This window comes from Tubulanus polymorphus, chromosome 6 (assembly GCF_964204645.1).
Source record: "Tubulanus polymorphus chromosome 6, tnTubPoly1.2, whole genome shotgun sequence".
Classification (NCBI taxonomy): domain Eukaryota; kingdom Metazoa; phylum Nemertea; class Palaeonemertea; order Tubulaniformes; family Tubulanidae; genus Tubulanus; species Tubulanus polymorphus.
The window spans coordinates 3,712,840-3,739,807 of NC_134030.1; the positions used below are offsets into that span (position 1 = coordinate 3,712,840).

At 36.5% G+C, this 26,968-nt stretch overlaps 7 protein-coding genes across 8 annotated transcripts; 3 read left to right on the top strand and 4 right to left on the bottom strand.

Annotated features, from left to right (window-relative positions):
• Positions 1-135: 135 nt before the first annotated feature.
• Positions 136-1,256, top strand: LOC141907332 (putative gamma-glutamylcyclotransferase CG2811). Its single transcript, XM_074796941.1, has 4 exons — positions 136-217; positions 493-674; positions 755-987; positions 1,094-1,256. The coding sequence occupies exons 1-4, from the start codon at positions 199-201 to the stop codon at positions 1,158-1,160; spliced, it is 501 nt and encodes a 166-aa protein (XP_074653042.1). The 5' UTR covers positions 136-198; the 3' UTR covers positions 1,161-1,256.
• Positions 1,257-1,685: 429 nt separating this feature from the next.
• Positions 1,686-2,787, bottom strand: LOC141907196 (uncharacterized). Its single transcript, XM_074796773.1, has one exon. The coding sequence runs from the start codon at positions 2,785-2,787 to the stop codon at positions 1,786-1,788; it is 1,002 nt and encodes a 333-aa protein (XP_074652874.1). The 3' UTR covers positions 1,686-1,785.
• A 691-nt stretch (positions 2,788-3,478) lies between these two features.
• Positions 3,479-4,822, bottom strand: LOC141907517 (plasminogen-like). The gene is made up of 4 exons (XM_074797183.1): positions 4,640-4,822; positions 4,196-4,513; positions 3,766-4,058; positions 3,479-3,646 (listed from the first exon to the last, which is right to left on the bottom strand). Exons 1-3 carry the CDS (start codon positions 4,728-4,730, stop codon positions 3,772-3,774), a joined length of 696 nt encoding a protein of 231 aa, XP_074653284.1. The 5' UTR covers positions 4,731-4,822; the 3' UTR covers positions 3,479-3,646; positions 3,766-3,771.
• A 579-nt stretch (positions 4,823-5,401) lies between these two features.
• On the top strand, positions 5,402-6,473 carry LOC141906912 (uncharacterized). The gene is made up of 3 exons (XM_074796390.1): positions 5,402-5,563; positions 5,883-6,030; positions 6,190-6,473. Exons 1-3 carry the CDS (start codon positions 5,558-5,560, stop codon positions 6,471-6,473), a joined length of 438 nt encoding a protein of 145 aa, XP_074652491.1. The 5' UTR covers positions 5,402-5,557.
• Positions 6,474-6,937: 464 nt separating this feature from the next.
• On the bottom strand, positions 6,938-7,809 carry LOC141906911 (acidic phospholipase A2 PA4-like). The gene is made up of 3 exons (XM_074796389.1): positions 7,599-7,809; positions 7,248-7,413; positions 6,938-7,139 (listed from the first exon to the last, which is right to left on the bottom strand). The coding sequence occupies exons 1-3, from the start codon at positions 7,771-7,773 to the stop codon at positions 6,944-6,946; spliced, it is 537 nt and encodes a 178-aa protein (XP_074652490.1). The 5' UTR covers positions 7,774-7,809; the 3' UTR covers positions 6,938-6,943.
• A 20-nt stretch (positions 7,810-7,829) lies between these two features.
• Positions 7,830-11,618, top strand: LOC141906910 (glutathione reductase, mitochondrial-like). Its single transcript, XM_074796388.1, has 11 exons — positions 7,830-8,377; positions 8,463-8,578; positions 8,664-8,733; positions 9,309-9,496; positions 9,729-9,828; positions 9,908-9,994; positions 10,163-10,294; positions 10,380-10,488; positions 10,573-10,704; positions 11,108-11,241; positions 11,320-11,618. Exons 1-11 carry the CDS (start codon positions 8,213-8,215, stop codon positions 11,467-11,469), a joined length of 1,383 nt encoding a protein of 460 aa, XP_074652489.1. The 5' UTR covers positions 7,830-8,212; the 3' UTR covers positions 11,470-11,618.
• A 3,831-nt stretch (positions 11,619-15,449) lies between these two features.
• LOC141907912 (SID1 transmembrane family member 1-like) lies at positions 15,450-26,495 on the bottom strand. 2 transcript variants are annotated; one of them, XM_074797672.1, is made up of 26 exons: positions 26,404-26,495; positions 25,631-25,968; positions 24,925-25,046; positions 24,572-24,724; positions 24,318-24,462; positions 24,011-24,094; positions 23,735-23,831; positions 22,958-23,026; positions 22,741-22,834; positions 22,594-22,637; positions 22,186-22,203; positions 20,177-20,251; positions 19,953-20,089; positions 19,668-19,691; positions 19,064-19,137; positions 18,911-18,977; positions 18,588-18,785; positions 18,018-18,135; positions 17,761-17,897; positions 17,300-17,402; positions 17,135-17,208; positions 17,004-17,050; positions 16,561-16,666; positions 16,114-16,224; positions 15,904-16,017; positions 15,450-15,566 (listed from the first exon to the last, which is right to left on the bottom strand). In XM_074797672.1, exons 2-26 carry the CDS (start codon positions 25,919-25,921, stop codon positions 15,504-15,506), a joined length of 2,565 nt encoding a protein of 854 aa, XP_074653773.1. In that variant the 5' UTR covers positions 25,922-25,968; positions 26,404-26,495; the 3' UTR covers positions 15,450-15,503. The 2 variants fall into 2 exon arrangements, with proteins under 2 accessions (XP_074653773.1, XP_074653774.1); XM_074797673.1 differs by lacking the exon at positions 22,186-22,203.
• Positions 26,496-26,968: the final 473 nt, after the last annotated feature.

Sequence of the window (26,968 nt, forward strand, 5' to 3'; positions counted from 1 at the left end):
GCTCATAGAGGTGGGCGCCTAGCTGAAAATGAGGGAAATGTTACGATGTAAATTTGGATGCGAGTAGAAAAGCAACTTGTTTTTTAGATACAACTGTAGAGGGCGTTTTTCAGAAAAGCGGATTACTTCGAACAAACGACTGTACTGTGACACACTTCGATTTAATACAAGCTAGCGACAGCACTACTGTTGATAATAATGTCACTGGTCGACAGCGGTGAGTATGAGCGGATATTCTATATTTTTCATATACAAACGATTTTGCATTTATGATTACGAGCAGTTCCATAAACTGCCATTGCTGATTTGAGTAATGCATGTTTTCAAAATGAATGACTGGAGAAAACTCTCAATTCCGGATACCGGATTGCGTTGATTGAAGTATAGGATAGACAAGCCAATAATTATGTAAGCCTTATCAAGCTGGTGCGGAAAATACATATACACAGTACTCAAACATATGTATGTATGCTTTTATATTGATCATTTCAGCTGAGAAACATCGTATCTTCGTGTATGGAACGTTGAAGCAATCTCAACCTAACCACTATTGGTTCTCCAAAGGCGGCAGTTACCAGTTCGTAGGCGCTGCTCGGCTATCAGAACCAAGGCCAATGGTCGTAGCTGGTCCGTACAACATTCCTTATATAATTGACTGCCCCGGTACAGGAAAGGTACCGCATTCGTTCGTGTATGAATTTTTGTAATATTCGATTTAAAGTACGAAGATTTCTTATTGCTTTGTGGTTTGTAGAATGTGGTGGGTGAAGTTTACGACATCGACGACGAAGCTTTTGCTCATCTGGATATTTTAGAAGACTATCCAATACACTATACCAGAAAACAAATACCAGTTATACTACTGGACGATGATAGTCATCGTACTGTTTCCTGTTGGTGCTATTTCCTAGTGAATCCTAAACAGAGTCTTCTAGAATCACCACACATCGAATGTTTCGACTACCGCCAGTGTGGATATACCCCGAGGTAAATCGACGTTACGATTTTAAGCTGGCGATCGTAAGAGGAATTCGGTTTACTTTTGAATAATGTGCCATTATAACGCGTGCAAGTTTACTAAATCTGTTTTCAGGAATGAAAGGAATGGAAAAGAATATTCTCGTGAGGAGGTTAGATCCGCGGTTCAAGAGAAGACGTGAGAAATGAAGAATTCGTAGCACAATGTGTCATTCTATTCGAGTCGTCTGTTGGCAGACGTCTATTCTGTATTATTTCGTATTTCGTTGGTGAAATAAAGTGTGTCTTTAACAGGTTTATATCAGAGTAAAGTATATATCTCCAAGATTTTGATCGAGGGTGAGGTCATCTAAATATAGACCGTGTCATATATACCACAAGCTACGTTAAATCATTATCACCCATTTTCAAAAGATGCACTTTCTGGGTGACAAGGGCAATGTGAATATATGTTTACAGGTCTATGCAATTACGTTAACTTCTATTGGTAATGTTCGTATGTATGCGAGCTTTGGAGAATCCTGAAACTTGGAAATTAAACTGGTATAAATTGTGAAGAAAAGGTAGAATTTGATGTGTAGCGCATAAACAAACGACACGTGAGGAACAAGAAACGAAGACTCAGGCGCGAAGTACGAAATGCTACATGTATTTAAACTGAAGCCATATCCTACACGAAATCGGGAATGTAGTATTCGAAAGGGTATTATTATGCCAGATTATGTTTCGGAATGCGGGCGATTAAGGCGAAAATTAGCGTGAGCGTATTTGTAAATATAAAAGCAGCAACATACACTATCCATCACACTAATTTTCTATAAAATCCATGGTGCCGTAATATGCGTTTCTGTAGAGCATCCCCAACGTCGTATTCAACTTTTTGATGTCTTCTGCCGTGTGGTCTTTCTCGTAGAAACGGAACCACGTGTGCACCGCGTAGTTATTTTCTAGATACGGATATATTTTACCGGGTTTATAAATCCAATCGCGTTCCATCCAGTTTGGTCGGTGTAAACTCTTCTCTTCGACGTGAATTAAATGCGGATATTTCCTGGCTAAAATGGCCGGCAGAATTACGGAATGCGTTCCCCATTCAGCGTCGTTGAAAGTTGCGTATTTGGCGTGCCAGATTTTCAAAAATGTTGCGTTCGGCCTCGAGATGATAATTCCGTTGCAAAGTCCGTACGACGATTCCAGTCCCATTGTCGTATTGTATTTTCTCAGCGGATCGAAAGATTTTAAGATCACCACGTCTAAATCGGTGTAGATGCCTCCGTATTTCATAACCGCCTCTAATCTGACGATGTCAGTTTTGTGTTCGGGAACTCGCACAACGTGTCCGAATATTTTCCGCGGCGCCGGTCTGTACATCATTTTGATATTGGGCACTTTGGCCAGCGTCTGGCGCCACAACGATCCACGTGGCAATTTCTCGTACCAAAAATAGATTCGATCTGGTTTGATGAAACGCTGTGCGCTGAGAATGCTTATTAGATGATGAAACCTCCAGCGTAATTTAGTAGGATGATACCACGTATAATGCATTATATTAGGCACAACGAACCGCTCCTTATTTTTTGTTCTCAAAGCACCTACGGCAGCTTGTCCGTTAGGTATTCGGTGTGATTTGGGCCTCGGTGGCGGTCTTTTGTCCTTAACGATGATCTTTAGCTTTATCCATTGTAAACATACCGAATCAGAAACAGCAAAATCCGAACACTGCATCACAGTCACCAAACCAAACAGAGCCATTATAAGCCCGACAAGACACAGAAACACGACGAATATACAACGGTTGTAGGAAGCCATCATTTTACAAACCAATACAGAGGCTAGATTTACTGACCCCCGTCTATACTTGGTGAACAGACGAGTATTATATAATATGTCAGCATCAGCCTCGACAATCCATATTAATTACATGCATCTCTGATCACACAGTATCTAAACCATCTGTAAGCACACAAAACCAAGATTATGCAGCAAGATGCAGCTGTAACAAGATGATGCAGTTCTCTCATTCATTCTCACTCTCACCCTGTGGAACAATACTGCAGCTCGTGATGAGAGCAACTCCTTCCTATATCGGGAGAGAAGTGATGCGACGCATATGAGACTCTGGCGATCGATATTAGTGGTCCATTACCCGTGTGGTTATGTCGGTTATTTGAGATGAGACGAAATGTGACGAAAATTGCCTGTATCTGTAATACGCCGAAGAATTCATAAAACGATGCTTAACAGAGTTTTTATGTGAATATACGAATGTGAATATGATACCTTTTAAACTTAAAACGGTTCGTATGTTGTTAGATCGGTTTTGGGAATAGAATGGTCTTAAATCTAAGCCTTTATCGATAATGATATACATATGAAAAACCGTTTAGATGGTGAATAGTTATTACTACTACATTTTGCAAAGATATCGTACCAGAGATTAAAAAGATACATTTAATTAGAACTCGAATATTCCATTCACAACTAGAATGTATTTTGTATTTTTAAACCACAACCTTCATATTCAAACTTTAAAAACTACAAAATGAATGCCGCAAAAGTACTATAAAACAAGTTGATACTTCTGTGAAATCATATGCCTTAAAAATGCGATTGGTTCCGTTCTGTCGACCTCACTATATCATACTCAATAATGCAGCGTCGTTTATGTCTGAAATTAACAACAGAAAACGACATAAATAAACTGGAAGTATGTTCTAATGTCACCATCAAGTCTGTAGATTAATGTTAATTTTCAAAAACGTTCACATTATTTTTCATAACATTTACCCGATTTCAAACATTCGTACAGACGGGTACGTCGCAATACGCCCATTCGGAATTGCCGATGAAACACCAGGGTCCTTCGGGTTTTATTAGATTCGTCGGATTTCTACATTTATTCCCGGCTTCCCTTAGGAAACTCATCGTGAAATTTTGGATGTTCAATTCCCTGGCCGATACGCTCCACGGTATACAATGTTTAACTGTGGTTTTTCTATGGTAGTTATTCAGCACTAACACGAAGTTTATAGAACCACTGTAACTATTTCCCAGTTTACCCGCCTTGCATTCATCGTTGGCTAGAAAAAAAATTCGTGTAAAATGCCTTTAACTTTTGCTGTCATTTCATTGTTCGAACTCTACAAAAATCTAAGCTAATTCCTGCAATCGAAAAAAAAATCAGAAATCGTCTAGCAATTCTTATTTGAAAACTCACGTCTGAGAAATGATTCTAATCTCAGTGTTGCCTCGTCCCGTTTACAAATAGGTACAGTGTCGCAGTAACCCCACCACGGAACTGAGCTCCAGTAGTTATAAAAACACCACGGGCCTTTTGGTTCTCCGTCTGGGTTTCTGCAGTGGTTCGAAGCTTCGGAAATGTTTTCACCGATGAATCGAAGCTTTGGATACGGCGTCAATTCGATTGAGTCCCATCGGACGCAGAACCGGCCCGTTGTAGTCAGGTTGGCTTTACCGATATAACCACGTCCTTCTTGATCTCGTCGACACGATCTCGTAAGAAATGGAAATTTTTCTAGTGAAGAAGAGATATCGAATACTTATAGATTATTATACCGATATCAGTCGGTTATCGCGAGTTTCAATAACTTTTAAAAGCGATGAAAATTCATCGGTTTAACACCAGTTTTTGTCGTCTTACCTACAGGTTTACCAGCCACCCAAATCTGCACCACAAACGAAATGACGATGGCCCAAGATACAACATCAGAACCGCGTATTCGAAAGATCATGGTGTCTGTTCAGTCCAAACGATCGTATGCATGAAATCAAATTATATACTTAAAATAACCGTTGGATGACGTAAAATGTCCTCCTCCTCTGTCTATGCTATATGTGATAATACATGGAATTTATATATTTACATACATTACTCATTTCGCTTCGAGCGATTTTGCTAATGGGGATAATTGTATGTTTTGTTAGTGTTATAGTTAGTTAATGAGGCAACACAGTGACGAATTGTTTCCATACATTCGTGTCACTATACATTTTGTTACTAATGACGAATAGCGCGACCAAAAAAAAGAAGAGACTACCCTCACTGAACCCACAATTACTTTTCTTTATGGTGATCATAAAATGTTCTTTAGAGACATGTCATTTCAGCGTTTTTTGTTCATAGCAGTTTCGATGGCTACATAAAAATATTCAAGTTATTTTGGTGACATTTTTGCACATATTTTATTCTCAACTCAGAGATTAGAGTTTTTATCAATACGAGACAGTATTGTCATGTCGTTTTGCAGAATTGCTTAAAAATTGAGTTGAAGTTTGTTTTGAATACATCTTTATGTTTCGCATAAATTTTATCTAATTTCAAAAACGGATATTAGAAAAAAACTCTTTAATTCTTTTCTTATTCGCGAGGACCCTAGATATCTATTGAAAGATATATATCATGAATAAAATAACTACATTGATTATACTTTATTATTTGTGCATTGCCGTCGTGACAAATGATTCATGAAAAAAGATACATCTGCTTTAAATACTTCAGCAAATCCAGTTTCTTTACACAGTGCGTGAAATCCACACACGAAGAGCAACGTGAAGCAAAATGAAGGTAATTTCTATGAGGAATCTTTATTCGTAAAATACTGTTCAGTAGAAATTCATTTAAATTCGTTCTTCGAAACAGATTTGATGTAATTGTAGATAGAAATGAATGCATTAGAAATTGAAACGATATTTGGGATTTATATTTGAGTTAGGAATTACACCGGAGATTGACATTTATAACAGAACTGGTCGAAAAATGAATACAAATTCGTAAACACTGTATTTATGAATTTTTGATTATATGCGATAAATACATTTTTCAGAATAAGTATCAATTTGGTACTTAGTTTTTTTAAATGAATTCACGTCTTTCTGTAAAATAGGTTCCCACCGTGATAGTTGTAGTTGTATCGTTGACTGTTTTCTTGGCAACTGCTGATGGCATGCGAATCAAGCGAAGTGTCGAAGAAAACCGGAATCTGCTTCGTGCCTTATTCAGAGAAATTATGCAAGAGCAGCTAATCGCAAAACGTACGTAGTTTCAAGTTTCAAGTTTAGTTTATTGCTCCAAAAAAGATATACAATTTTTACGTAATATTATAAGAATACATGTTAAGTATTCACTATTCATTTGAGCAAAAATAACGAATACTTTCGTATAAGTTTAAAATGCCTCCCACATTTTTTTAGGCTGCCTCCAACTCGGTGGTACCTGCAGAACGACCAGTAACTGCTGTGCCGGACTGAAATGCGAGTCAAAATCTCTGGGAACCTGGTCCGGTAGAATGTGTCTCGACGACGAGTCATCCGGAAACCTGCGAAAGATGGGAAAAGCAGGTTCGTGTTCGTCTGACCAAAAGTATGAGTGTGAAAAGGCACGGGCTAATTGTCCGACTAGCGCTTCGTGCTCAGACTCGGGAGGCAGAAAAAGTGTCCACAATGCTTGTGGAGGATGGTCATACGAGGCGTGTTAGAGTTAGAGAGTTCGACTGAGTAGATACTAAAATACTGAATAAGTAATACTAAAATCACATTATCCTAAAATTGATGAATAACAATGCTAATCACAATGCTAACACGACGAACTAACTATATTTTTTCTATTTTACAAAACGCAACGGATGAAATTACTCTAGTTAATCTTTCTAAACTTGTGAAACTATTTCAACATCTTGCTATATCATGACGTATTGTATTGTATCCCGCCGTGCTGTAGGTTTATGATAAATTTGAATCTGAATCTGTTTGTGAGATTTTTACTTGAAAATAAAATCATATTCCGCTTATCATATAATCTAGACAAGAACATTCATAATTGATATGCCGACGCTAGCGTCACATTTTAATAAAATTCAAACTTATATCTAAGCTTACACATATTGAATTTTTTGTTCGTTTGATGCGGTTCTTGGAATCTGTTTACTACAATGCCACATCTGAGTCATTAGGAGTTAAGCTTTGACAGTTTTTCGTATATGTCATCATCAGTTACTGGGAATGTATTCTGGTAGACTTTGCCATCCATTTTGAAACACGGCGTATATAGTTTATTGAAATATACGGTCCCCACGTTCAGTGACGTCAGATCGTTGTTAGCCAATAAACAATCTCGAAACTTCAAGTCGCATTCGCAGTAAGACCTGAAATAATCATACACAACATTATTATTCATTTTGTGTTCATTGTGGGCAATGCAATTTTAGTCAACAGATTTATTAAATGTTTGAATTCAGATTCCGTACGCTTACATGGTATACGGTCGGAAATTGAAGATACCGAATGCCATTTTGTATGCGCGGATATTGTACGGACAATGGTCGTGTTTTCTGCAGCAAATATCGGCCAGACGACCGGCACCTTCAGCTAACTGATCGTCATTAACAGCGGCCGAGCCCGGTCCACACCATAGAGTCCCTGATATACACGGTTAGATATTAGTAAGGTGTATGATTTTCGGGTGTTAAAATGAAATACTGTGCCGTGTTTGAAAATAGAAATAATGACTATTGAATATTTTTCAGTGTCGGTGCGATCGCCGACCTCGTTCTTCACTTGGTAGTTGACTGACATGGCCAACATATCGAATTTAATATGCCTACCTGGATATATTCCAAACCAGTTTTTTCTTGTTTTTAGCGACTCCTTTCCAGAATCGTGTCTGTTTGCCGGTTTGGCGTTGACCGAAAAAATAACACTGACTGTGACGATGCCTGAAAATTGTAAAATCTTCATCTTTCGCGAATACAAATCGCCCTGTATTCGATATACTTTCATACAGGTGACAGCTAATAAGGTTTTAAAATCTTATCAGCTTTATCAGGTCACGGCACACCCGCGTATTGCGTTTATTTAGTCTAAAAAAGCCACTCGAGTGCCGGGCCGGCGTTGAGGTTCTGATGCTCAATCCAATAGGGTTCTTCTTGGAACGATGTGAAGCAAAACAAAAAATGGACCGCGACGCAGTTTAGATTATATTTTCGATAATTTTCGAGTACTGTGTTCCCGAGACTGCGGAATTATACTCCGCGTTGAAGAGTCCGAGCCCGGAATTTATTTGCAACAAAGTCCTAAACCGGATTTGATTTTCGACGTTGTAAATTCCGAGACGGGACCGGTTTTTAGGTTTTTATACTCGACTACTGTAAAGCTGTTCAAGGTCGTGGACGGGGGTGAGTGTCATAAACTGGGACAATTTTTTTTATTCCATTATTCAATGACTTTCATTGGCAATGTCAGACGAGCTATGCCTCCTGTATTGAAAAAGTTCGATTATCTGGTGATCGGAGGAGGTTCAGGTGGACTGGCGAGTGCTCGTAAAGCTGCACAACTGTCCAAGCATGTGGGAATTATCGAAAAATCTAGACTCGGTGGAACCTGCGTAAGTTAAACTTAAAAAGCCTTGTTGGAAATCTCGAGTCTATAGATGTTGACATTTATGAAAGATTTCATTCTCTCTTCGTCAGGTCAATGTTGGGTGTGTTCCGAAGAAAGTAATGTACACTGTGGCTACGCATGCCGAATATATTCACGATCACGCTGATTATGGTTTCGATGTCACCCTCAACAATTTCAACTGGTCGTAAGTATAGAGATTGATTATTGATTTGCGATAACCAATCGTCGATGAAAATTTCATGTTAGAATGTATTTTATTTTTCATGTAGTCGCATAAAGAAGACACGTGATGACTACGTGAAACGCCTGAATGGAATTTACTTGAATAATTTGGAAAAAGTAAGGTTCATATTGCAGATTAGGGAAAATCAGAATTCCGAGTTTTTTTCTCTTCAGGGAAGTCCGACTTGTCTCTTGAAAGTCAGGGAATTTTCAGTGACTAATGTTATTCTCTTCTGGTGAAGAGAAGCACAAGGAACCTCTTGATAAGAAACAGCCCCCACTGAGGGTATATCTTAGTCAGGGAACTTTTGGTCAAGCAATGTAGAGAGAATCCCACAATTATAACGAAAAAGTCCGAAAATGAAACTTCGAGATAGTAGTTTATTTCAACGTTTCGACTATATCCTAATAGTCATCTTCAGGAATAAATATATTAGGATATAGTCGAAACGTTGAAATAAACTACTATCTCGAAGTTTCATTTTTCGGACTTTTTCGTTATAATTGTGGGATTCTCTCTACATCGCGTCAACGCGGATATAGTGTTCTATCAATCGTGATTTGGTCATGCAGAACTAGGGAATTTAGCATAACCTAATCTGTAAGAATTATGATTAAAGACCATTGAATCACCTCTGCTGTGAACATGAGATTTATAGATTAGTTTTGTATATCGTATAATTTTCATGCAGGATAATGTAGAGTATATAAATGGTGAAGCGTGTTTTACTCCGGATGGCGATGTGTCCGTTGATGGTAAGGTGTACTCGGCTGATCACGTTCTGATCGCGACTGGTGGTCGTCCACTGATTCCCGATATTCCCGGAGCTCATCACGGAATCTCCAGCGACGGTTTCTTTGATTTGGAAGATTTACCGAAGTATGTTTCATTCTTGATTAGAAATAGAATAATTTTGCCTGTTTCAAAATTGATCACTTCCTGTACTCATGTATATAATTGCATTGAAAATCAGCGATATTAAGCAAGCGTTCATTTCTACTCGTTGACTTAAGATTCTTCATTGTTGCTATTTGCCAATCTTTGTGCAAATAGTTCCATTCCTCCTGATGATAAATACAATGGACTTATAATCTTTTTTTCTCAATCACAGGAAAACAGTTGTGGTTGGTGCGGGGTATATAGCTGTTGAAATGGCTGGTATTTTACAAACTCTCGGATCTGATGTATCTCTTTGTATCAGGTATGATAAGGTAAGTTATTATTTGAATCGGTGAACGATTCAAGTCTGATTCCTAAAGCTTTTCTGATATTTCCGACTTCAATTTGTAGGCTTTACGAACTTTTGATTCGATGTTGGCTTCATCTGTTACTGATGAAATGGAAAAATCTGGTATTACTGTGAGACGACAAACCCAGGTGAGAAAATCATTCATTCTCCTTTTTACAGGGGAACCTCGTTATTAACAAACTTGGATATAGCGATTAAGCCTTTTCGTTCCATGTATGACAATTTGATTTAGGATAGAATGAACTAGATTTCTAAGCAATTTCATTAATCAGAGTTTATTTTTGTTTTATTTTTAGATAGAGTCTGTTAAAAAAGAAGAGAATGGATCTCTTTCTATAAACACTACAACTGGTACTATTAGTGAAGTTGATTGTTTACTGTGGGCTGTTGGGCGTTCACCTAACATCGATATTGGATTGGATGCTTTAGTGAGTTGTATCCCTACTTGTTTTCTTCATATTTTTTTCAATGATTAGTATCAAAATTTTATGATGACGTTAAATAATGCTGCAGGGTATTGAAATAGAGAAGGGCCACATCAAAGTAGATGAATATCAAAACACAACTCGTCGTGGTATATACGCACTCGGAGATGTCTGCGGCAAATGGCTTCTTACTCCAGGTATTTACAGCATTTCAGAAAGATTTTCTGATGAAATTTTTACAATGATAGCAATGGTTTAGTTCATTGTTTAAATGTTTTCAGTTGCTATTGCGGCTGGAAGGCGACTAGCAAGAAGGCTGTTCGGCAATGAACTCGATCTCAAACTGGATTATTCAAACATTCCGACTGTAGTGTTTAGTCACCCACCGATTGGAACTGTCGGTTTAACTGAAGGTATTGATGAAAGATATTCAGTGAACCCCCGATATACCGCCCTCCCATAATCTGCCACCCCGCCTGCCGCCAGGTTTTCTCAATGTATGTCATCTCTACACAAATACATAGTAAAACACCCCCGATATACCGCCATACTCTCTATACCGCCAAAATTGTTCTGCACCGATGTGGGCGGTGTATCGGGGTTGACTGTACATATCTTAGCCTCAGCTTGCCTTGAATTTTGCAGGACTAATAAATTTATTTGAGGTTTCTTCACAGCACACAATAATTAATCAAAGTTGATTAAAAGGCACCCTGGCAGACAAAGTTCACTACTGTATTTTCCATAGATATCGCTTTGCTGGGTTATTTTTCCCCGTAAGTCAGCATGTAATATGAAGAACTTTTGTTTTATTAGAGGAAGCGCGGAACAAGTTTGGAGACGAAAACATCAAAATATTCACTACTAAATTCACTCCGATGTATCACGCGGTTACTCAACGCAAAACTATGACACATATGAAATTGGTTTGCTTGCAGCCTGATCTTAAAGTAAGTAATCAGTATAAACTGCTGTATGCATGTATCCCTGTATCGGAATAAATTGTATCGAATCTGATTTATCTTTAGGTAATCGGGTTGCATATGATTGGACTCGGTTGCGATGAAATGTTACAAGGATTCTCCGTAGCTATCAAAATGGGTGCAACGAAAGCTCAATTTGACGAAACGGTAGCCATTCACCCGACTTCATCGGAAGAGCTCGTTACTATGAGATAAACTATAGAATGTTCTGCACGTACCTCTAACGGTTGTCTCACAATGTCGTTATACGCAAGTGATTGTTAATATGATTACCGGTAATCATGTACGATGTACTAAAATCATATTTGCTCTAAAGTTACTTATATTTAAGCTGCTAATATTTATTTGATATGAAATATTTTAATCATTGTAATAAAATATTGAAATTGAAGAAATTTGTGCTAGTAAGTTATTTCAATGTCTTGTTCCGCTTCATTTTTGGAGCCTTGATAAACTCAGATTAAAGATGCAGTGCTCCTAGCCTCTTCTATCAAAATCATCCAAGTCTAATTTACTTTGAAACATACATGTACATGAGACAAGAAGATACACAATATCTGTGTATGAAGATAACGAGAGAAATCCCACAATAATGAAGCCAAAATTGAGAAGTTCTATATAAGAATGTACAGTACGCCTGATGATGGCTAATAGCATTTAGCCGAAACGTTGCTCTTAAATATAATCATTCTGATATAGAACTTTTCAATTTTGGCTTCATTATTGTGGGATTTCTCTCGATACATGTACATTTTCAATTCAATCAGTTTTAAATCGATCTTGACCTACTACTGGGTTAGGAAATGCTCTACGTCCCAATCTGAAAGTTTCGATCGAAAATGGACACGCTAAGTTAACTCAACAAAAGAGAATTTATTCATCGATAAATCAATCACAATATTCTCACAATAAGATGTTTTACATTTAAAAAGAAAGACTATCATCACAATTCTATCGAAATAAAACATTTCAAAAAACGTCATTTTGTTGAAATAGAATCTAGAATAAATGAATATCTGTTGATTGAATGTGTTACAGGTCTTTCAACCATTAGATTTTGAATCTTCAGAATAAGAGCTTATTTAAAGGTTGACGCTTCAATTATTCATAGAGATTAAAACACACTTTAAAGAAGTGTTGGAAGGTGAATCTCGAGAGGCCCATTGCGTGAGGAATATGCAGGTGGGTTTGTTTATTATCTTTAGCTGAAACTGAATGGGGGTCTGGGGTGGGCCCAGCCCAAGAAAAATTTTGAAAATTTGATGCTTGGAGCAATATTCATTTAATAAATTGTAGGTTTATAAAATAAATGATCATTCAATATACATGGCGTAATACGTTTCAGCTAAACGCCAACCCCACACTACAGGCCTGGAGCCAGTTGCTCAAAAGTTGGTTAGAGTCGACCAGTGGATATTTAACATAGAGACAATTAAAAGTTCATAGTTACTTAGGTATTTCTCCGCCGCTTATCTTTGAGCAACTGGCACCCAATTGGGAACAAATTTTACACGAACTGCTTCATAGTATAGAATCTTGTCGGACACTATGAATAATATTAGACAATGCATAGAGCTAGGACGTAATGCTACAGTTAGACCAACAAGAGCCAATACCTGTCATCTTCAACAATCTTACCCCGAATCAAATTTTTACCGTAATCTCTGAGGGTGAAAGGGCCCAGTATAGACGAACATACATCTACTTGATTAAAGGAATGACTGAAAATGTTTCACTCTCTGAAACAATGAATAAAATATTAAAATCATCAAACACGCAATAAATTCAATAATATAAATCTATATGATACAACTCAACCATTCCGATCTACCGCTTTCAAAGTATTGTTAACGGTTTCAAAGCAAATTTAATGAATCTATAAATATAAACTGGAATGAATGCTTCTTTGGAAAATGAAGCTGACCTAATTCAATAGGCAGAAAATGTTGTACCAACAATATGGGATATAATTAACGTTAAGTTGAATGCGATTAAAATTACAGCAGAAAATTATAACTTGAAAGAAGTTAAAATTATAGCGAAAAATAACTAATTCTAGCACTTACATTTACAATATCGGGTACATGCTATTTACATACAGTAATACAATAAACTTTTGATTGAAACATTTACAAAGTCATTGAGTTTGATGACTCCACTGCAAGCCTCTATATATTCGGTGAATCAGAATTGGTTTTTTTTTAATGGCAAATATTGTTATGACTAGAAGCCACCAGGCCAGAATATCAAACATGCTTTTCAAGTAATGATTTTCAAATGAGGCAGTTTTCATGATGCCAACAATGTTCAAGGTTTGTCTGCTCGGTAGGCTAACAAGGCAACAATTTCACTGTTATTCTCATATTTACATGATTAGAATCTTCATTAGAATACATAGCAAAATAATTCTGAAATATATTGATTTAATATGGACAAGGTCCACAGGGACTAAAACTGGTTTGTACGAATGTCTTATCGAGAAAGGTACTTGATCCTAATTTTCTGAAACCAGTTTTAAGCATGTGAACCCAGTGATGAAACTAGTTAAAGATAAAATGGGATTTTTTGAAGATGATAAATTCTAATATAGTTTGTTCAAAATACTAATATTTGATTGATATGGAATATATATATATTGAAAGGCTCGAAGTTAAATTTGATAGGCTTTATACAACAATACAATAACAAGTCAAATTCAGGGCAAAGAACACCAGAGCAGGTCTTTTTAGACAAGATTTCAGAAAAAAAAGCATCCAGGCCTAAGTCATGGTTCACAGTGGCACCTGTAACATTCTCGGATATAACTACTTGTCCAAATACAAGAATTTGATTATTATCACAATAAATACGTACTACAAACTATTGATTACACCCAACAGATTTTCTGGTCCCCTGAACTTCGTTCTAAATAGGTTCCACTGTGTGAGGCCTGTGATCAAACCATTTTCTAAGGCAGGTTTTGATTGAATATATTCCGGTTTAGGAATAGCAATTCCAGATTACTAACTCTCTTGGCTGCTTTAATTCCGTTTACAGATCATGCTATTCTAGAATTGGAAGAGTGGAAAACTCTTTGAAACTGGTTGAAACAAATGCGCCAGAAGGGAATTCCAGAATTGGTAGAAACCAATCGAAACCGGTCTAAAGCTTATGTGCCCATCTCATGGAATATCTTACAAGAGATTCTTCACATATTCAACTGCGTTGTTCTCTTCTCTGATTATCAGTTCGAATGATAAGATATTTTCTCAAAATCCACATTAATTTGTTCAGTCTTTTATCGATGATGGTATTAAGATATATATACATATGAACATCCTACATTACACGACAATTCACATACGTCACTGATTCACAATACAACATTTACAAATATTATGTCAGTCAAAGCCATTACTCTTACAATTCACCCTAATCTCATCATCTGTCAGTTCAACGCAAAGGAACGTAAAGACTTTTGGGAGTCAAATTATGAAGGGAGACTTAAAATAAACATGCCATAAATGCCACACGAAATGTTGTCAAATAAATCGCATCGCTTCAGGCTCATAAGGAATGGTGGAATTCAGGCCACTGTAAGGGTTAAGTATATTCAGCCTTTTTTTTATCAAATCACATTTTCAGTATCCCGTATTTTCTCTAGTACCGATAGAAAAAGAATGCAAATTTCGTTGGTTTTATATACAACCCATAATCATTTATAACCTTCGAAACCAAGGCTGAGTTGTATAGATGCCGGGGCAAAACAATGTGAAATTTGCCAGTTGATACCATGGTTTCTCATCGGAAATTAGGTGATTGTAACCCAAATTGAGGATCTACCCTAAGGGTAACTTTGATACCAGCTCTATGAAACCCAGGACAGATATCAGTTCACAGTTCTCGACCCAGTTTTAATCCAAAGGGTTAAAATATCGAACGATAAAGATATTTCAAATGTCCATTGTTTCAATCCTAGAGCGAAAAATTCACAAAGACCAGAACTCGAGTCCGGTCTATAAAAGCAGCCGTTGAAAATTTTTTGACATGGGATGGTTCAAATAAATTATGATTAGATTGTTTTCAACATTTGGCACAATAGAAATTAACCTTAATATATATATATATATATATATATATATATATATATATATATATATATATATATATATATATATATATATATATATATATACCGGTATGTATATATATATAACGGTATATGTAGAAGTAAAGTTATTTGCAGCATTCTAGAATACTGGAATTCGGTCTCGTGGCGTGTGAACCAAGTCATCATCTAGTGATAACAGAATCTGAAAATACAAACGTAACAAAAAAAGTTCAAGACCATTCTATGGTGCACGGTGTTTCTCTATCTCTGCTACTCCCATCTGGAGGGATAGGCTACGAAATGAAATTCGAAACATCGAATCCCTTTCCTACATCTTTTAAAGCAGCAGTTAAAAACTATTATTCAGAGAAGCTTATCAATTGATTAGTCTCTATATTTTAATGTTGCGCACTTATAAGTGATAAATCATTATGACTGTTATCACAAATATCTTGAGATGAGACCAATTCGAGCAATGAAAACAAAACTCATTACAAATTAACACATTGATTTTTCCATAGTTCGAGAATGGCACTTACCATGAATGAGAAGAATAGACCCATGGCTGAAAGTCCATGCCAAACGTCGTGGGCATCGTAAAATTCAAACAGGATACAATCCTGATTACCAGTACGCGATTCAGCCGGTGAAATCTACAATCAATCGATCGATTCGAAGTTCAATTCATCCCGAGCGTGACACATTATTATTAGTTGTATGCTGTGGTGATAACTATATCAGGTACGTACCTCCCATGATGTGAGTTTAGCAACGAAGAAGTAGAAGGCGAAACCCCAGACAACGCAAGCCACCAGTATATAGAGCAGAGGAAGTAATAAGATTCGTTCACCCGATCTTAACTGTAAATGCAAGAGATACATTTTTAGAGTAAGTGCTCGTTATTCACAATGAGTGTTATCAGTGACGCTTGTTTTAAACCCAAGACTAATGGAACAGTCATCTCTCTAGAGAGAAACGATTTCATATAGAGCTGTTTGAGGATTTGATTGTCCACTGGTTGGGAACTCCACTCCCATAGCTAAAATGCACCTTGGAGTAATCAGTCAAGGTTGCACAAATGTATGAGTAATCGCGATTGCTCGCACCACAAACAAACTATCTTAAGACTAGTAACAGATTCTTATATTGGTGAGTGTTTTCATCGATTTCAAGGATGAACGCGACAAGCGACTTACTTTCATGATGATATAGAACGCGCAATACAACAGAAGATTCACGATGAATATAGCCAGTAGATATGAGGCGAAGTCTCGTGGTTGAGTCATCATACCGAACAACGCACTATAAATACATACAGCGATGATTTAAATATACCAGCCACATGGACATAGGGCCAGTTTTATCTTAAAACCATGAACCTCATCTTTTCTTCTTTAATGATGACAATCTGATGTAAAAGCAGAGTTGAATAACTACCGGGGTCGGTTGCTCAAAATCCCGTAAAAGTTAACGACATGATGAATAATATAATAACAATACAGTTTTAATTGACAATACGTCAGTTGTCCATTGGTTAACTTTAACCCAACCATTGAGCAGCCGATCCCAGATCCATGAAAAAAAAGATATTCATGACATGTTTGGTATGAAATAAAATAATCGAAAAATGTGAACTCACAATGATATGTTGACGAGATTGCCAATGATCAGAAGAATCATTCGGTCCTGAAAATAATAAGTATATTATCATTCAATAATAATTCAATTTAAAAGAATTAAAAAATCAGTTAAGGCGAGTTTATTTCTTACGGGATAAAGAGGTGGGCCACAACGACATAAATCAGTCTTGATCCACAAATACAAGCGTTTGAATATACCGCAATCTGAAAGCAGAGACAATATACAAAACATAAATCATAAAATAGATGAATTTTTGATTGCAAGGAGAGATAAAAGTTGTTGAGATCTGCTCACCTAACCTCCAGCGACCCATGTAATATATCTGTATGCTCAATGTTAGAGTGAGGATCATATGCGCAACTCCATAAAACACCCAAAAAGGAGTTGTACCGTAAACCTGCAATATTCAACCAGATCAACTAACTACTACCGGTAGTTCTAAACTTTCAACACGAAACATCAATAAGTCAATGTACAGTCGACTATGCTTGCCTTGGATTTCAAGGGACCGATAAATTTACTCAAGTGACAAGCGAACTACACGGCATTTGCAGCGATAATAGGTCATGATCACATACATTGGAGTAGGATAATTCTAAACATTATATCAGTGTGGGATTCTCAATATATTCTAAACATTTTGCTTGCACGTGATGATCTGAGGCAATTGGAGTCTACTGTGACCAGTTCCAGTGTATACCCCAGAAGCCAGTCAATTTAAGATGGAATAGGATTCAGAGAAATTGAGAACATACCACTCCGATTACAGCCAGGAATATAATAAGCGCCAGCGCGAAGTACGCGGAATGTGCCGTAGCATTAATATCGGGATGTCGAGTCTGGTAGATTTTCAACATACACAACAAAGCGATCATATACATGAATGATGTATCTGAAAAACAGAATTCATTTCTAATACATTTTCACGACGAGGCCATCATTATCGCAGCAGCGGCATTAAACTTTAAATATTCTAAATGAAAAATCTATACTTGATTGCTATGCTATTTACCGAATTGGAAATTTGAGTAACTGGGACACACGTGGTAACATCCGCTCAGAATGCCAACCATCACCAAAGCCATACCCATAGCGTAGAACAGTCCAAAGTGCTGAGGTATGCCGTAGTACTGAAACATAACATAAAACAGTCTATAAACATCAGCAGAATACAGAATCTGACCTTGAAAAATTTTGATAACAATAATTATAATGTGATCTATATAGCCCTAAATCCAGCGAACCTGCTCAGAGCGAATTTCATGTGATAAAATATCTCCTTAAAAAGAAAGAATTTTCCATGCTTCCTAAATTGCTAAATGGAAGTGATGGCCCTAAAGCTAGCAGAAAGCTTATTCCACAATTTTGGGGGACTGTTAGCAAAAGCCCGACCACAATTAGACTGACTATGAATAGAAATAAAATACATCCTCTTCATTTATTTTTGATAGAAGAAACAACAACTAACGAATTTTAATTGATGAGCAATTCTGATTCAACGAGAGATTAGAACTACATGGAAATTGGTATTACGAGCTGTAGTTCTATTCAACTGTAGTGAAATGAATTCAAACTGACTGACCTGTTCATATTGATCACGAGATTCGACAGCACGTTTATGTAATATATCACGTCTCCATGTCAGTCCGAGGAATAGAATACCGAGCATTATGTAACCAATGTTACTGAATACATTGTTGAACGCGCTCAACACGCCGAGTGGGTGAGCGCATAGGAAATTATAGTAACAAATATCTTCATCACCGGTCGCGTGCAACACCTGTAAATTAACAGTATAACTAATAACGTAACTACACATGACCTTTTTAAGAGACACCAAAACATCAATTTCACTAAATACTAATAGCAGAAATTTTGGAGGGTCAATAAATGAAGTTGTAGTACCTTTTGATATGTTATCACTAACTGTATAACGGGCAATCCATAGAATATCGCAATCGTAATCAAATTCCTGCAATCAAACATTTCGCATATGATTATACAACTGTACGAGGAGATACTGTTACTGAGTGATCGCTTAAGTATCCATGATCTTACCAATGATAAAGTTTATACTTCTTCGCTAGAATTCGACGATCTTTACGAGCCAAGTCAGATACGTAGAGCAGAGTCTGTGAACAGAAAATAGATATAATAATAGTAGAATATAGTTTAAGAGTGTCCTGTCCTGTTTAATATCGGGAATAAATTCCCAAGTCTGATCTTAAAAAAGCGCATTCAAGGTAAGGTCCAGATTGATTGAGGTATAATGTGTTGTGAGAAGCCAAGCTAACTTGACACATGACTTATCAAATCGGTAATAAATAATGAATACAGATAACATCATTGATAATAATACAGTTTTACGTCATTGATAACCAAAAACATCTGGGATAGAAAATAAGGAATCTTTGATTAAACTGACCAAAAGATAACTAACTAATCATGACAAAATGCTAGAAATAGAACATACATAAATGCTAATGATAATGAATGAACGTGAATATGATAATATGAAATATATTGTATGAATGAAAGCAAACTTCAACAAGGATATAAAGATATCTACTATAGAATCTTGAATAATAGACTAATTAGTAAGGTACTATGAAAAAATCTTGTACACAACGTCAATACAATAAGAAATAGTAAAAAGATGCACCTTATTCCAGATATCAGAATTTTTCTAGGAGATAAAACAAAGAAGTACAATGCACACACAATTTATAACTCGCTGAAATGAAGACTGTATTTTCAACCTGTAACATTATTCCACGGTAGAGAGCCATGCGACGCAGAGACACCAGCGAAGTAATATTTATGACAGCGAGACATTTCGATTTCTATGACAAGGACCCAGTTCCACAGTTCTGGGTGTTGTTTTCAAGTGAATAGTTATCAGAAATATAAGAAGCTCGAATCAAAGTTTTGTGGTATCTTTGCTCACCTTAGTCCGAATGATTTCTTTCTCACTGTCGGCATCGTTTAACATATCAATATCAGTTTCATCGATCGAACTATCATCGTCATCGGGTGGTGGAATACGATGAGGAATTCCATTCGCATCACGTTCAAAATTAGCGTCTGCAAAATAGAAAACAATTAACGGAGAAATCAAACAACACAGAAATTACCACATTTGAAGACCGATTATTGACTGCTATACCGTACCTGTTGGACTTGTGGTACCATATGATGCCAACTCTCTGGGGTTTGTATTTACTATTGGAACATCGGGTTTTGGGTCTGAAAAATCATATCGAGGGTTTTTAAAATAACTGAAAACTATCACAATCTTAAAATGGATAGTTTTGCAAATACGATACATTCAAATTTGTTTTCATGAATATCGCGCTTTTTGTTGGTTTTTGTTAGTATGAAAAACATTCAGTTAACACAGTGTTTCAATCTACATGTACTGGTTATTATGTACTAGTCCCAGTTCCACAGATATCGGTTAGTTTATCTCTATGACAGCAGGTGTAGGTCAGCCTCGCGACTCACTGCGACGTTCGATCACAGTCGCAATCGACGAATGTTCTCGTGCGACTGGCAGAAACTAGTTGCACACACTCGCTACAATCGCGTTGCAACCGAATTGCGATGCATGGCCAACCTATCCCCGGCTTAAGAGTTTTGAGGCGTTGCATGTGATGTTTTAGTTTGCCAACTAGTGCTGGAGACTTGCAACATAAGATAATGAAGGTCCAGTTCCACAGCTGTGAGTTAGAGCCAACTCTGAATTGAATTAGTTCATTTTCAATGGTTAACAAAACTCTTGAGTCAAATCTTAACTCTGAACAGCAAACTGCGTGCAGGGGTTTTACACACTGAAGATCTGTCATGTAAATCACTTAATGGGTTTGCTAACCCATACCGTAAAGTTTTGTAAAGTCGAAAAAGCCCATGGCAGCAAGACCTCTATACTCCAGATGGAGAGTGAAATTTCAACTCAAAACTGTGACATCTGTTAAGAGTAAAATCAGAATTCTAGTACAATGTAAACGACCCTTCTACCAACGTCACTCAAATTATTCGAGCACTCTCGAAAAACTACTAGTTTACAAAATGTATACATATATATCTAAAACTACACACGCAAACACTACTATCATGTACCAATAGAGTCAGGAGATCAATGCAGCATAAAATAAACACCGAGTGCTGAAAATAGAAATATTTGATCTCAAGGACTTCAATCCCCAGGAACGTTTAAAGGAATGAGGTGTTTTCATGACGCTATTTGTCACCTAAAGGAAACTATCAACTGTGATTTTATTTTGGTTAAAACTAAACCTGCGACCACCTCTCTTTCTTTCTACTCTGCTATTTACTCACACGTGGATTTTTTTATATTATGTCGATTTGAACATCGAGCTTGTTTTATTTGTGTCTTATATTTGCTGCGTATTGCGTATTGCATGTTAAGATCGTTGTCGCTGTCTGAGTGATCATCTTTTTTCGAAGTCGAAAGCATGTATTTTGAAACTGAAATTCAACGGTGTTCTATGCGCATTATGCGTAATGCAGAAAGAATGGGATAAAAAGGGTCAGTGGATAGTGAATTTCACAGCACCGAGGAAAGAAAGTACTTAATCACCATATCCAGCGATCGATGGGCCTTGTATCCTAAAGAAGTTCGATGCAAAATTCCACAATTTTCCATTTCATTCTTTGTGAAACTCGGCCCAGATTATTTCAAAGTTAGACACGTTACTGCCATCAAGTCATAGAAAGAATGAAAGTATAGCTTGAAGTTTGATTTAAGAGCGTGAATATCTTTATATTTTTTTCTACGCACTAATATATCTACCGCATAGCCTAAACATGTACTAAGAAGCCGCCAATTAAATACATAGAGCATTTGAATTCAATATATTGAAGACAAGATGAATCAATCTCTATTGAATACACGTAGGTCAAATTGGCAGTTTTTTGTTATAGAGACATAGCAAACAGAATGTGTTAATGTTTTTAAGCGAAAGGGCCTGGTTCCAGAGTCCGGGCTATTAGGTCTATAAATTTGGCTAAGATAAGTCTGATCTGAAGTCTTGACTGTGGAACCGGCACAGGTTCCAGAGAGGTAGGACCGAATATGAGTTCAGATTAAGGATATAGGTTATTTTGGATTTCTTTGTGTGTTAATTAAAACCCAGCTTTTAAACAAGGATCCATCCTACCTATCATACGTTCATACTCTGAAAAATATCACCAGCATTAATTATTGATAAACATGTAAAGTTCGTAGCTACTGAGATTCTAAAGGCGTATAAGAAAGGTTCAAAAGAAAAACACTTAGAAATTACAACATTACGAAGCAAATAAATTAAAGAGAAGATTAACATTTTGAGGGCTGATTTCATGATTTAAACTTTTGGTTCTAATATAAGTTTGGGAAATCATCCTCTTAGATTTAACGTAACAATGAATCTATGAACTTGAGCTTAAAATACGGCAGCATAAGTATTACAAAATTATAAATGCTGAATAGAAAAACTTTCATCATTTGATAATTTGGGGATATCAAAAAGAAGTATAGCCACAATATCTTAAATGTGAATATATAAGTTACTGAAATATAGACATACCTGCAGGATCAAACTCATTTCCCATTGCTTGTCTTCTCTTATCACTGAAATACAAAGTTAGCAACATTTCATTATGAAAAACACAGTTCAAAAGAATGGCTAACAACTTCAGAAAGCATTGAATAGATTGCAATGCGAGAAACTCACATGAGGCAATGAATCAGATGAATAACAATCGCAGCTACGTAGAACATGAGAAACCAAGCAACAGCTCCAAACACAGCTATATAATAATCATTCACTGCAAAATTAGAGAATTTCAAAACAGAGTAAGAAACTGATCCTACATGTCGGTTAACCGGATATCAGAACATCTAGTCAGGTGAGTAGAAATATAGCATTTCTGTAGTTGCATCATGCATACCTGAAATTGTTGGAGTCACTGAGAATTCAAGTTCTTTAATTCGAGCATCTTTTGTTTTGCCGGACAAATCTGATTTAACAAACATAGAAAACAATGACTTATTAATCGAATTAAGATATTAAGAGCAAACATATGTTAAATTAATATTGATTACGGAAAATTGCTTTGAAAGCAATAACAACAGATCTCTTTCATCTATTCATTCATTCTTATCCAAGTCTGAAAATCATAAACTCATTCGTACAACATTTACGAGAAATTCAAGGCTATCACCAGACCGTTCGCTCTTGTAGAGATTTCATCCTCGATGAGATTTGAGACTGCTTTTTAAAAAATAAAAGTACAACCGGTTTATACATATTGCTGCAAAATTATAGCATTCATTAGAATCAATTGAAGCCTGTTTCATGCAATAGGAGAGTCTCAAATACCATCGGGTTTAAATTTCTGCGGAGATTCAATGCAACTAGACATCCAATTAGCCCCTGGACCCTAGCGTGATTAAATATATAGATGATCAAACAAAATGCAGAATTCCCTACACCTCATCTACAATCCTGATATATTTTTTCTTTGTGAGAGTTTCCATTCATATAAATCGAATACCCTTGACTTAAAGAAACGACAAACGAGAATGAAACAAGAAAGTACATGTGCACCTCGTTTATAGTGTGGATGATGTCCTGAAAACATATACAGATTATTTAGGCATGAGTAACAAAATAATGAAACACTGGTTAGTGTTAATATCTAGTAAACACCTCGAGCATTACGTACCTGGAATTGGTTGAATAAATTCAATTCCATTACAGTCAAAGTCTGACGGTTTTACCACAAAAACAATGTAGAAAATGCCATCTTTGTAATCTTTTTTCTGAAAATTGAATACAATGATCAGTATATTTGAAGCCTTTTTTTCTATAACACAAAATATAGCCAAACAATCTTTTCATGATTTCATAAGATAGAAACTTCTTCTGTTCATGTGAAATACGGTCGGAGTATAATAAGAATAATAATATTGAATTTGGAGATGTTTAAAACATTACGCACCATGAGCGTAAGAGCTGCAGTTTTAGTCATTGTTTGATACGTTCCCGTAAATTGAACATTCCGATCCAAATCAAATACTGGACACTGTAAAGAAAGAAAAAAAAAAACAAATAAACATCAAGCTCAAAAACGCTTCAGATTGAACTGTTGTAAACATGGAGAAATGTTTAAGATTGAACTTGTAATGTGGAGGAAGAATGCTTCAGATTGAACTGCTGTAAACATGGAGAAATGTTTAAGATTGAACTTGCAATGTGGAGGAAGAATGCTTCAGATTGAACTGCTGTGCCTGGGAGTAGCCACTTACATGTATATCCTGTATTGAAATAACCGTGCACAGAGAGCTGTTTGATGTGACCTTCACGACTACAGAATCGAGATGTTCTGGAAACTCGTACATGTAGTATTTTGGTTCAGACGGTGAGACAGTGATACGTTTTTGGTCATTGGTGCTTAAAAAATAACAGGCAATTTTAAACAATGTTTTTAATTTATATATAACAGTAAGTATAGCTAGGAGTGAATAAATAGGGGTCACTCAGCCCTGGGGTTACTAGTTACCTTATTTGAAAGTCGTCTATTGGTGTAGCCCTCAATACGAAGTTTGTTGCTTTAAGAGATGAACTAGAGACGTCCAGATACATCGTCATCTTCTCTTTCTTCAAACTCCCCTGAACCGGGCACAACGTTCGACTCACTGTATAATAATCATATCTGAGAAAAAGAAATGAAAAAATTTCAATAATCAACAGCATATTGCGATAAAATCTGGTTCTAGAATGAAAAAGTCAAACACTCAATTATAGCTCTGCTCATCTATTTACGTTTATGCCCTAGACCATCTGTGAAACTATTGTTATCCTCTCTCAGGGATCATCGTGCAGTAAGACTATAGATTGTATAGATTAACTTACACATTTTGTAAATACAATGGCACCTGCCACGATAGAATACTGGTCTGTTGACGAACGACGAACAATACAGGATATTCACCGCTGGCATTAGTACTACTAACATATAACCTCAGAGCTACGGTCTGAAATATAGATAATACTCTATCATCATAATTACTGATAACATCTTATAAATCATCAACTCACATCAGATGCTATACGTGAATTTTAATAAGATCTATTTACTCGGTGAGATATCGATAGTCCCAACCATAACGAGTAAGACAGAGTCTACTATAGACCCACTAAATTTTACAAATACGCCTACTCGTAGTATTTACAGATTATGTTATAATTAAAGACTCTCATCAAGGAAAAAGCCTGTATGCAAGACATTCATATGAATTCTGCCTGCAGTATTTTTTCAACCTGAGGAAAATCTACGTGAACAGAATTAGAAAGTCATCTGTGATCTCTGGAGCTGAAATTTTGACGACTGATGATACGAACCAGCATATCACATTGCCGTTTATATTTTGTGACAAAGACGAATACGAATTTATGGTAACAAAAGACAGATAATGAAAGATTACCGACAAATATGATTTTACTTGTAGTCTTAAGCCGAAACCTAGCTCAAATATATAATATTTACTATAATATATATTTACTCTAGAACTTTACATCTTTGGCCGAATTATTGTGGGATTTCTCTTGTTTTCATTACCTTCTGTTTCGGTGTTAAAGGTTGCCACGTGAAGCTGAAAATAAACTGTTCATCCTTCTTGACGACTTCCGAATATAGTTTATTCAAAATTCCGGGGATCACGTTCACGGAGATGTTCTTATTTCCCGACCGACGGAAACGCTGTGTCGTCATCGCTCCATTGTTTCCAGACGCGTCGGAATAGGCAACACACGACGATAAAACGGTTAATACTACAAACAGGATAGTGGCGGTGGTACGAGATGCGGAATGTTGGATAGCGTGATGGGAAGCGGTAGATGATGTCATCATGATTGGACTGTGTTTATCATTCGCACACTCTCAGTAACACGTGTCGTCTAGAAACAAGAGAATGATAATACAAGGAATAATTATCCTTGTAACAACTATACAAGAGCCTCAATATAAATTTTGTGACCCGCCAGTCAGTGTAATGTAACAGCTAAAAATAGAAAGAATATTGCCCTTGGCCCTAAAAGTTGAAGAAGAGGTGTAGTAGCGCAAGATTAATCAAGACAATTCTAGCACTGTCTTATTAAATCAAGGCCCCATATCTGCAATAACATCAAATCCCTGCTTACTTTTTTAGCCTTAATTTTAAAATGTCATCTTAATTACCTATCTTATAGCCTAATATTCACTTGCAATTTTAAAAGCTTTGATTTCATTTAGTCTTTAGACCCCAGATATGGAAACATAAAAGGCCTACGATGGCTACATAACTGAATAGTTGTTTGACAATTATCTTTTACACTTTATTTCGATAAACTCACCTAGGCCTACATCAGAAAATTCCATCCAAATCTACTTTCCTTTTCTGAATAATACATGAGAGAAATATGGTGAAATGACACTTCCGGGTTTCCCAGGATCTGCTAGATAAATCGTAGAACTCAAATATCGTCTATGACGTCATTTCAGTTGATCCCGGCGCCGAGTGCATTTCACCTTGTGTGAGTCACCGAGCTTCGCGCGCGCTCTTTGAATGAAAATAGTGATTGGCTGACTTAGACAACTTGGTCAGCCCGCGAAAATCTGAAATGGAATGCCTAAGTAAAAAATTTAAGATGACTCAATATATTTCACCTTCCCAATCAAAATCATGATATTGATTCTACGTAATAACATGTTAAAGTCTCAGTCCGCAATTACAGTAACTGAACCCCAGTTGTTTTGCCATGAACCGAAAATGCCACGAAAAGCCAATTCGTTCGCAGTAGAAATTGAATGCCTGTTAAAAAATCGCTACCTTCTGAAGATGCGATGATCTCTCTGTTTCCAAATTCTAAAATAATGTTGGTTTATATAGTTCGTGCGCCGGCCCCTATTTGTGGAATA

Coding starts and splice junctions, on each gene's coding strand:
- LOC141906910 (XM_074796388.1), top strand. CDS start 8,213: ATGACTTTCATTGGCAATGTCAGACGAGCTATGCCTCCTGTATTGAAA. Junction 9,995..10,162: donor CTGTGAGACGACAAACCCAG/GTGAGAAAATCA, acceptor TTTTATTTTTAG/ATAGAGTCTGTTAAAAAAGA. Junction 10,489..10,572: donor CAAATGGCTTCTTACTCCAG/GTATTTACAGCA, acceptor AAATGTTTTCAG/TTGCTATTGCGGCTGGAAGG.
- LOC141907517 (XM_074797183.1), bottom strand. CDS start 4,730: ATGATCTTTCGAATACGCGGTTCTGATGTTGTATCTTGGGCCATCGTC. Junction 4,514..4,639: donor GGTGGCTGGTAAACCTGTAG/GTAAGACGACAA, acceptor CTTCTTCACTAG/AAAAATTTCCATTTCTTACG. Junction 4,059..4,195: donor ATTAGAATCATTTCTCAGAC/GTGAGTTTTCAA, acceptor TTTTTTTTCTAG/CCAACGATGAATGCAAGGCG.
- LOC141906911 (XM_074796389.1), bottom strand. CDS start 7,773: ATGAAAGTATATCGAATACAGGGCGATTTGTATTCGCGAAAGATGAAG. Junction 7,414..7,598: donor CTGGTTTGGAATATATCCAG/GTAGGCATATTA, acceptor CGTGTATATCAG/GGACTCTATGGTGTGGACCG. Junction 7,140..7,247: donor AATTTCCGACCGTATACCAT/GTAAGCGTACGG, acceptor TGATTATTTCAG/GTCTTACTGCGAATGCGACT.
- LOC141907912 (XM_074797672.1), bottom strand. CDS start 25,921: ATGATGACATCATCTACCGCTTCCCATCACGCTATCCAACATTCCGCA. Junction 24,463..24,571: donor ATAGACGACTTTCAAATAAG/GTAACTAGTAAC, acceptor TTATTTTTTAAG/CACCAATGACCAAAAACGTA. Junction 17,403..17,760: donor TCCTGGCTGTAATCGGAGTG/GTATGTTCTCAA, acceptor TGAATATTGCAG/GTTTACGGTACAACTCCTTT.
- LOC141907196 (XM_074796773.1), bottom strand. CDS start 2,787: ATGGCTTCCTACAACCGTTGTATATTCGTCGTGTTTCTGTGTCTTGTC.
- LOC141907332 (XM_074796941.1), top strand. Junction 675..754: donor ACTGCCCCGGTACAGGAAAG/GTACCGCATTCG, acceptor TGTGGTTTGTAG/AATGTGGTGGGTGAAGTTTA. Junction 988..1,093: donor CAGTGTGGATATACCCCGAG/GTAAATCGACGT, acceptor ATCTGTTTTCAG/GAATGAAAGGAATGGAAAAG.
- LOC141906912 (XM_074796390.1), top strand. Junction 6,031..6,189: donor AGAGCAGCTAATCGCAAAAC/GTACGTAGTTTC, acceptor ACATTTTTTTAG/GCTGCCTCCAACTCGGTGGT.